The 10802-nt window shown below is 35.0% G+C and overlaps 1 protein-coding gene across 1 annotated transcript; it reads right to left on the bottom strand.

The window, feature by feature from the left end:
- Positions 1 to 9261: 9261 nt before the first annotated feature.
- LOC141714147 (uncharacterized) lies at positions 9262 to 10596 on the bottom strand. The gene has a single exon (XM_074517683.1). The coding sequence runs from the start codon at positions 10594 to 10596 to the stop codon at positions 9262 to 9264; it is 1335 nt and encodes a 444-aa protein (XP_074373784.1).
- Between the last annotated feature and the right edge of the window lie 206 nt (positions 10597 to 10802).

Genomic DNA, 10802 nt, shown 5'->3' on the forward strand with positions numbered 1-10802 from the left:
GAATAATAAAATGGCTATGTGGCTGTATATATACATAAACACAGGCACAATTAATGGCTGATATTAAAGATAATAGTAGATGTTACAACATTAATTACAGCCTCAATTACAAAGTAAACCATATACTTTGGTACTTAGAATTCATCAATTTATCTGTTAGACATAGAAATATCAATGCAGTTTTATGGAAATGGATTTCAAATAATTTTGAAACGTAGAAATTAACAACTTGATAGTATAAGTTTTGTAACAGAAAAAATGAATGCAAATTCCGGTGCTGAATTTGTCATAAAATTCTAGAAGATTCTACTTGGTGTCTACGCTACCAAATTTACTTATTATTTTTTCGTACTGGCAATTTAATATAGGTAAAAAAAAAATCTACATAGTCGAATTTTTTTAAAAAATTACTACTTTCTTGAATTTTCATTTAATAGGAACAATTTTTTTAGTAAGCATACGATGTGCTACTATATGTTCCTTGAACAGATAATAATACATAGGTTTTTGTACAATATTCTTATTGTAAAAACAAATGCACGGATTAGGTGATGAATCATCACACCCCCGCAGAAATCACTGCCATTTCAAAATATAGCTAGGTATATTTTGATTGATCACAATACAAAGGTTGTATTTAATTGAGATTTTGAATCATGGATAATAATTTATGAATTTTAAAATTTCTTTATTTATTTTATTTTTTCTCGATTTTGATAAAATTGATAAAATTTTTTTTGCATAAATCTTAATAATTTTATGAAGTTTTTTTTTAAAAAATTAAAATCTTAAATATTTTGGTGAGATTTCAAAAGATAAAGAGGGGTGTATTCAATTGGGATTTTTAAAAAAATGGATTTTGAAAATTCTTGGGTATTCAACTTGGATTCCATTTTTTTAAGAAACTGATAACATTCAGCAGGGATTGAAAAAAGTTTTTTAAAATTCGGAGGTATTCAATTTAGATATTAAAAGTCCATTAAAATCTGGTGGTATTCAATTTGAATTTTAAAAAATCCATTAAAATCTGGTGGTATTAAAAAACTCATGGATTTTTTTTATATTTTATAAAATTATAGATTTTGATAGATTTATAAGTATATTTTATATTTTCAGAAATCTTAACAAAATTCAAGAGATTTTGATGTATTTATAAAAATCCCTACTCAAATTAGCCAAACTATATGAGATTTATTCAACGACTCCGCTAAAATCCGAGTACAATTAAAATCAGCTAAAATCAGCAATAATCATTGAAAATCAATGAATTGTTATAAATCCTCTAAAATCTGAGTTAAATACACCCTCTGAAAATGTAATAACAAATCTATCAAAACTAACCAATTTTTTCAAATTAATCAAAATTTATGAACTTTTGAATACCATCGGATTTCAAAGGAGTTTTTAAAATTCCATATTCAATACCTCAATATTTTAATAGATTTTTTTACAACTAAATTGAATACACTCAGATTTTCATGAATTTTTTACAATCAAAATTGAGTACCTCCAGATTTTAAATGATTTTTTAAAATCTAAATTGAATACCCATGAATTTTGAAAATCCTTAAAAATCCTCTAAATTCTTGATTGAATACACCTCTCATAATTTATATAAGATAAATCTCATGTATTCACATCAATTTTAATCCATTAAAATAAATCAAACTGATAAATTACCTATGCCATATCATTTAAAATTATATTTTGTACCCAATTGTATTTTGGATCTCTAATACTGCTCCTAGTTTTAATTAACAACCAAATTAGTTGTTGCCTCCATCGGTGAAAACCCGATTGTATATTAATTAAAATTGCTTATATGGTAGAATTTGTTAGGGCTGAGCAAAAAATTGAAATGAAATTGAACATAAATTAAAATCCGTAAAAATTGATGAAAATATATCTGTAAAAAATTGAACTAATCCGATCCGATTATCAAAAATAAATAAATAAATAAATAATATATTTATTATATAAATTTTTAATCTATTTTTAAATTTGAAAATAGAGACTTTTTTTTGAAATAAAAGTACTTGCATTATAATTAAAAAAATTTAAGAGCAAGATTACAGTGAATAAATTCTGGAGCAGTAGAATACCACTCCTGAAGACCTGACAAAGAACCCGCCTCCTTTGCTACCAAGTGGGCAACACGGTTCGTAGACCTAGGCACAAAAACTAATAACATTTTATCAAAATGTTTCATTAATTCATGACAACTCTCTACAATGAGATCAAAATATGATTGATCCCTAATTTCGTTCACTATATCTACTAGAAATTTAGAATCTGTCTCAAAGATACACTTTCCAGTTCTCCACGTACTCGTCCAACTGATGGCTTCCTTCAAGCTTAAGCCCTCTGCTTCCCTTGGTTGTGTTGTTCTCTGCAGAACGTTACTTCTTGCACGGAGGAAGCTGTTATTTTCATCCCGAGCCACACTCCCCAGCTTCACAGAATCTTCTCCTTGCTTAAAAGCCGCATCCAAATTTATTTTGACCCATCCCGGGGGTGGTTTCTTCCAGTTACGAGCCACATGCTGCCTTTGAGGTTCCTGGTTAGCTTTCTCCATGGCTTTCCTCCAATAATTTAACATGTTTAACGTTATTGCTTTGACCCCAAACACGGATACCGTAGCTTTATCCCACACCCACTTGTTTCGTCTGAACCACATGCTCCAGCAAAATAACCCCAACATCACACATTGTTCCCTTGTTCCTGTTTTAAATACCCGTTTAAAGATTGTCATGATCGTATCCTCCTGCATCACTGTGACTAGCTGCTACATCCCTAACTCATACCAAACTTCCCTAGAAAATAACAAGTAAATAAAATATGTTTTTCATCCTCCACCTCTGTTTGACACCGTTTACAAAATTTGGTCATATAAACATTCGTCCTTACTAAAGCATCTGCAGTTGGAAGAACCCTAGACACATTCTCTAGAGGAAATTCAGGACCTTCCCGGGGAGTTGTAAACCCCACATTTTTTTCCCAGAACACACCATCTTCTTACACTTTTTCTCCTCGAATCCTACGATAGCAACTCTTAACAGAGAACTCACCCTTGCTATCTAACAACCATATCCACCTATCCTCCTTCCTCTTCAGAGAAATATGAATTTTACGAATCAGGTTCACATCTCGTTCGTTACAAATACTCTGAATCAGACCCAGATTCCATTCTCTTCTATCGTTCAAAAGTAAGTCATGCACCTGTAACTCCTTCAACTCTTTTGGCATATTTGCTGTAACATATCCATTCTAAGAGCACGGTAACCAAGGATCATTCCAAACACTCATACTTCTCCCATTGCCAATACTTCTTCTACTCCCCTGACAAACATTTCTTGCGCTTGAAAGATATTTTGCCAAATAAAACTAGGGTTATCCCCTAACTTTGCATTCAAGAAATCACTTCCAGGAAAATACTTTGCTTTCATCAAACTAGTAACTAGAGGCTTATTTAAAAGCCTACATCCTTGTTTTGCCAATATCGAGATATTAAAATCTTTAAGATTTTTGAATCCTAGCCCCCTCCCTCCTTGCATTCACACATCTTATCTCATGACAACCATCTAATTCCACTCCCTGCGTCCTTGTTAGTCCACCAAAGTTTATTCATCATTTTCTCTATTATATCACAAATGTTCGTAGGGATTAAGAATAGGCTCATCCAAAAATTTGGAATTACCCGGGCTGCAGTTTTAAGAAGAGTTATATTCCCTGATTTTGATAATGTTATGTCCTTCCATCCTTGAAGCTTTTGCTCAATTCTCTCCACCAGAAATGAAAAATTTGCAATCTTTCTCCGACCTATATTCATGGGAATTCCAAAATAATTTCCAGGCTCGTACACTTCCCTTACACCCAATTGAGAACACACAATCTGCCTATTTTCCTCTATAGTATTAGGCGAAAACATCATAATAGACTTGCTGTAATTGATCATTTGATCCGACTCTTTCTCGTAATGATCTAAAATATTCCTCATAACACCAGCTTCACCTCCAGTAGCTTTAAAGAAAAAATAACAATCGTTTGCAAAAATCATATGCGATATTGTATGAGCACCTCGCGCTATAGTACAACCATGAATAAGGCCTGCATTCTCATGACACTGGATAATTGCACTTAAACCCTTCGCACACATGATGTATAGGTAAGGTGAAATCAGATCACCTTGTCGCAATCCCCAACCTGGAACCACATTCTTGAACTCTACTCCATTATGTAAGAAGCTGTGGGTGACATATTTAACCAATTTTATCACTCAATCAATCCAAATATGTGTAAATCCGAATTTTATCATCATACTTTGTAAGAAATTCCACTATAAACGGTCATAAGCCTTTGATATATCAATCTCTAAGCCCGCAATCCCATTTCTTCCTTGCGTCCGTTTCTTTATATAATGGTTTACTTTAAATGCTAAAATAACATTATCTGTTAGCAAACTCCCATCTATGCATGCATTTCACTTGTCCGAAATAAAATGACCCAGACTAGTTTTAAGCCGATTCGACAATACTTTAGATAGAATCTAAATTAACATATAACACAAAAAATAGGACGTAGATCTGTCATTACTTGTGGTATTTTAATCATTGGAATAAAACAAACCACATTACGATTTATAGCTCCTGGAATGCTTCCTGTTCGCATAAATTCATGGCAGAATTTAAAAACATCATTGCCCACAATACTCCAAAATATTTGAAAAATGCTGGGTTTAGGTCATCGATTCCCGAAGATTTATCCGGGTGCATCGAAAATGCTACAGCTTTTACATCCTCTAGGGTAATATTAGAGATTAGGTACTAGTTCTCGTCATCTGTAACATGCTGCACTACTTCGTTATGCGTCAAACCCCCTGTTTCGGTTGAGCTTTGAAACAACGTTGTAAAGTACCCCTCAATCACACCTTGTATCTCCTCTATTATTTCTCTCCACTCACCATTTCCTCCCTTCATACGCTGTAAATTATTTCTTCTCTTCCTCTTTGATGCGTAACTGTGAAAGAATTTTGTATTTTTATCTCCTTCATGTAGCCACAATTATTCGTCTCATTGCTGCCAGAGTACCTCCTGTTTTTCCAACAAGTTTAAGTACTCTCAACGTACCTCATTATACGACTGAATACCATGAGCATCCTTCCGCGATCTAAGCTTTCACAACCTGACACGACAATGGTTAGTTTTTTGCTTGAATTCCTTAGTGGCACCTCCTCCCCACTCCTCTAGCTTCATTCGACAAGACTTAATTTTAGTCATCAACTCTTCTCCTTCTACACTCTCCCAGCTTTGCTGCATTAGATTTTTGCACTCACTTTCTTTAATCCACACAATTTCGAAACGAAAGCGCTGAATTTTTGGCACATACACTTTCCTGTTCAACATCAGATAAAGAGGGAGATGGTCTGATGACACGACCTCAATCACTTGCACTACAACCGTTGAAACATATCCCTCCAATCCCGGTTCGCCAAACCTCTATTTAACCTCTCTTGGACCCAGTTATGATTTCCTCTTGATTTTTCCCATGTATACTTCTCACCCTCAAATCCCAAGTCTACCGGATCACATTCATTAACCGTATCTGTAAACTTGTTAACATATTACATGGATGCGCATGACCTCCTCATTTTTCATCCTCAAACATTAAATCGTTAAAATCGCCAATCATGCACCATGTAAGAGCTGACCTTGTTGCCAAGTTACGCACACGCTCCGGGCACCCATAAAATCCTGTATATCTCCACCTACCAACATGCTCATTCTCTACCTCAAAATCTATAAAATGGTTACCCTCATCCTAAATCAAGCAACTCCCTTCATTCTTCCAAATCAAAGCCAATCCTGACCTAAGCCCTTGAGACTCAACAACCCAACATCCTGCATAACTCAGCTGTCTACAAACATCTTCAACTGTCTTTTTATTAATTTTTATTTCTGATAACAAAATAAAACTAGGTTTCATACGGTGGAAAATATCTTTAAGAAAATAAATTGTACGTGAGTTGTCCAGTCCACGACAGTTCGGGCCTGCTCGATAGGACCCGCCTCTAAATCATTTTTTGGCCCACCAATTAAGTTAAGCATAAGTGCATTTTTATTTTGAACTCCCTCTATTATTCCCTCCATTTCTATCCATTTACGTTTTGAATCCACAACTACCATATCTTTTATTCCACTATTTTCTCTCTCCTTATCCTCCAACTGATTTAAAATATCATGCTTTACTAATTTAGTCTCCTTATCTCGCTTAACAAAACTAATTCCCCCTTCTTGTCCTGAAATATCGCGGATTACACCATCAATCTCCATGAATCTCTCTCTTATTATTGCTACATGAGAACTCATTTTCGGTATCTTTCAAGTTGCATTTCCGTCCATCCCATTTCTCATCCATTTTGACCCTATATTCGAATTTTTTCCGCCTCTCGCCGGTGCTCTCAGCCATGATCCATATGATCTACTAATTTCCTTATCAGGATGTGCATACACTATTCTATTATCCCGTTCTGAATGCCCCATAATACCACAAACATAGCAGAAAATTCTAAGTCTTTCATTCTTAAAGTTAACCCAACTCCAATCTCCGCCTTCCCGCTTCAATTTCATCTTTCTTTTAAGAGGTTTCGTAACATCCATTATAACTCGTACCTGTGTATACGCCTTCCACATCCTATTGAGATTTGCAGGATCTGTTTTGATTAGCTTCCCAACATAATTACCAATGCCTTGGATTATCTTCTCCGAAAACACCCATTCCATATAATTCAACAGAACTGTGTGCGGATCTTCTCCCTCCTATAACTGATGAGTAACCAATAGGCTTTGTTCAAACGTCCATGGGTCTCCCTCCAAAATTTTCTGCATATCCAAAGGATGGTAGAACACAAATGAATATATCTGCCCTCCTGTGTCATGAATCAATCATATTTTTCATCACGTTAAAATTAATATTCTTCTCCGTAAGAAACCTGCCTATCAACACATACTTTTTTGTTTTTTTCACATCCTTTTTTCCGACTATAACCCCTCCATCGTCCTCTTCCTCTAGTAATAATCTCGCATATAACTCCTCTAAATCGTTTGGTTTTGTTATCATTGATGAGTGATTTTTAATGCGAATGAAAATTTAAAGGAATAAACTTGTGACACAGACAAGTCATAAACAACTTGCAACCGGTGCAAGACTTGGTAGTCATATCTTTGTTTTTAGAAGATGATCATTTTTTGTTTGAATGTAATCAGATTTTTGGAGTAGATTTTACCTACTAATGGGTCAATGAAAACTTGCAATATCAATTTTTCAGCTCATTTTAGTGTAAGAATAACCCGACCGATCGTAACCAACACAAATTTGATAAACAAAGCACTATCGACGCTAGTGATCAGGCCAAGAAGAGCATAGAGCTCCTTTTATTTCATAGTATTGTTTGGACAACCTCAGATTCTATGTTCTAATTGATATATTAAATTGGCATTTATAAAAAAATTCTGAAATGTAGAGTAAAATTCAAAAGATCATAAACATGCATAGTTACATACTCCCTCCGTCTCTTAAAATATTTCCTATTTTCCTTTTTGGGTCATTCAAAATACTTTTCCTATTTCCATTTTTAGTCATAGAATTATCTTAAAAACTGTGCCCAGTATCCAAACCAAAAATAATCTGACTGTTGAGCAACAGCGAAGACTTAATCTTATCATGAAAGAAGTGGTGAAGAAAGAAATTCTGAAGTGGCTGGATGCAGGAATCATTTATCCTATTTCTGACAGTTCTTGGGTGAGCCCCATGCAATGTGTACCTAAGAAAGGAGGTATTACTGTGGTAGGAAAAAATGAGAAGAACGAGCTCATCCCCACTCGAACAGTCACAGGATGGAGGGTATGCATGGACTATAGAAAGTTGAACAAGGCCACAAGGAAGGATCACTTCCCTCTTCCATTTATTGATCAGATGTTTGACAGGTTGGCCGGTCATGGGTATTATTGTCTTCTGGATGGTTATTCGGGGTATAATCAGATATGTATTGCACCAGAGGATCAAGAAAAGACTACCTTCACTTGTCCATTTGGCACGTTTGCTTTTCGCAGAGTTTCGTTTGGCTTATGTGGCGCACCGGCCACTTTTCAGAGATGTATGATGGTTATATTCTCTGATATGATTGGAAATAATGTGACGGCGACAAAGGGGTTCTTTGTGACGGCGAACATGGCTACAACCTTCAATACAATCGATTGAGAGGGGTACGCTCGGAGCAATTAGAAGATAAATCGGAGAGTACCGTGAACGGAAAACCTCAATCGTCTTCGCATGTAAATATAATTAATGACTATGAGGGTGATGATAATTCCGGTGGCACCGATCTGGTAGAGCTGCACTTGGATTCCGGTGACGACGATCCTAAATCTGATTCCGTTGATGGCGATCCTAGCTCCGATTCTGAAGATGCATGTTCGTGTTCATAATTTTGTAAGTATCTTGGGTATTTATTTTTTAATTTTGTGTGTGTATATAAGTTTTGAATTGGGTACTGAATTGTATATTTTCTGAAGATGCATGTTTATTTAGTGTTTAATTTGAATTTTTTGACTTGATTTTAGCTGATTAATGGGTGAATTTGATTGTTAGTGTTTAAAGTTTGAATCTTAGAGCTGTGATTTTAATTTATTGAATTTTAAGAAACCATGTAGCCTGAAAAGAATATATTTAACGATTGGAACTCATGGTTATATGTTGGAAATGTTAGCCAAACCATCAGTATCAGTTTAACTGGTTATATCTTACCTGTTTATGCTGTTTTCCCAATTCAGAGTTAGGCAGTAAAAATGCTTTTTGTTCTCTGAATCTGCTTGTTGATGTATAGCACACAATAGAATATTTGAAACATCAGATTTTACTTTGTTAAGTTCAATGAACTTCATGATTACATGAATTCTTTCTGATAAATGTTTTTCCTTAAATCATGTTTGTTAGTCTAAGTGATAGCCTGTAGGCATGATGAAAATACAACTTCTGAACTTCTGAAATCATGTAGATATTCTTTGTGGTGTGTAATGGCAGTATATAGTAAAATTAGATGCAGAATGATGTGCAGTATGTACATATGTGCATTATTTTAGAGAAGACTTACTTCATATTTTATACAAAAATGCACCTGCATTGTTTTGATTACATATTCTGCAAACATACAAACATGTTCTCAAAACACAAAATTTGGCATTATTAGCCAATATGCATAACATACTAAAAGTCAGACCCCTTGACCTGGTCCATATACCAGTTGCCATGCTTCAAACACCGCCCACAATGGTGCTGTGACTTGAAGTGGGAGTTGTCCTGCAGCCTTGAGTTTTTTTTATTGACATGGGGTACAAGATAATCATTTGACCCCTTCACCTTTAGAACTTCATTCATTACATACTGATATGATAGCCATACATCTGCAAGTGTACTTGCGTCTAACTGATAGAATGCTTCATGCACTGCATTCATCATACTGTCAATGTCTTTTGGCATTTTCTTGTGCATTAAGGACTGAATACTTCTAAAAAATCCCAAGTTTAAAATATTTAAGTCAGGACTATTTGGTGGCTGTTGGACAAGAATAAATGTGAAATCACCTTGTTGGTGCACTTGTTGCCATTCTTCATCAGCTTGAGAAATGTGAGTCCTGGCATTGTCCTCTTGTATGAATATCACTTTAGGACCTTCACTAGGTTGCCATTTCTGAATTATTGCGGGGACTATTTGGTTAATAAGCATGTTTCTTGTCTCTTTTCTACCAACTGACTCAACCACCTTAGTGATAATAGTGCCCTTACCTCTGTATTTAGAAGTCCTTTTTGCTGGTTCTTGATATGTAAATGGGAATATGCCCAACTTCCCATCAAATATGCATTCACCTTGTGCATTAAATCCGGGTCTTGCAACAGCAGCTGTAAACATGACCTTAGGTATGAACTTACTAGACTTGGCAGACCTGTATTTTCCCTTCTCATTTTTTTCCAAGTAAGCTCTTTGTGATTTCTTACTTAGGTAAAACCATTTCTCATTAATATGCACAAAATCAAACATAGTCTTATATTGCCTTTTTGTTTGTGCTGTATCTCCCATGAGGAGGTTCAGAACCCATTCCATCCTTTGCAACAAGTTCGGCTCTTTTAATCCAGGATGCAAAGGATTGGTGTGAGGTTTAATATCGCCCCTCTTTATCATTCTGCCACATGTACTTGATGACACATTCAACTTAGCAGCCAAGTCCCTTATGCATGATCTATCACCCATATTAATATCTTTTGCATTAGGTGCAACCTGAATTCTTTTCCTTCCTGAATTATGCCCCTTTGTTGCCATGTTATAACTCTGCCCCGCTGCCTTTTGTTTTTTTGCTAAGCTCCATATGTATCTGATAGTTCTTGCTGTGACATTGTACTTAATGGCAACATCTTTAACTGCACCTTGATAAGGTTTTGTCTTGTTAACAGGTGGTTCATTTAAATCAAACTGATGTTGCATGTGTGAAGGCTCTTGTGGTGGTGGTTCATTAAGATCAAAAGAAAAGAATCCATCACCATTCATGTTTAACCAATGGAGTAGATTTTATGAGTAGAGGAGCAAATTTATAAATTCTGCTTTGTATCAACTGACTACTTAGATTAATTTTGTATTTGTATGTGAGAAGTGCAATTCTAACATCAATCCATGTGTATGTAATGTTGTATTTTGATTGGTTGTTGTCAACCTGTCATTTGAAAAAGCAAAATGGGGGGAAAGTTTAGCTAATC

The sequence above is a fragment of the Apium graveolens genome, chromosome 3 (assembly GCF_009905375.1).
Source record: "Apium graveolens cultivar Ventura chromosome 3, ASM990537v1, whole genome shotgun sequence".
Taxonomy (NCBI): domain Eukaryota; kingdom Viridiplantae; phylum Streptophyta; class Magnoliopsida; order Apiales; family Apiaceae; genus Apium; species Apium graveolens.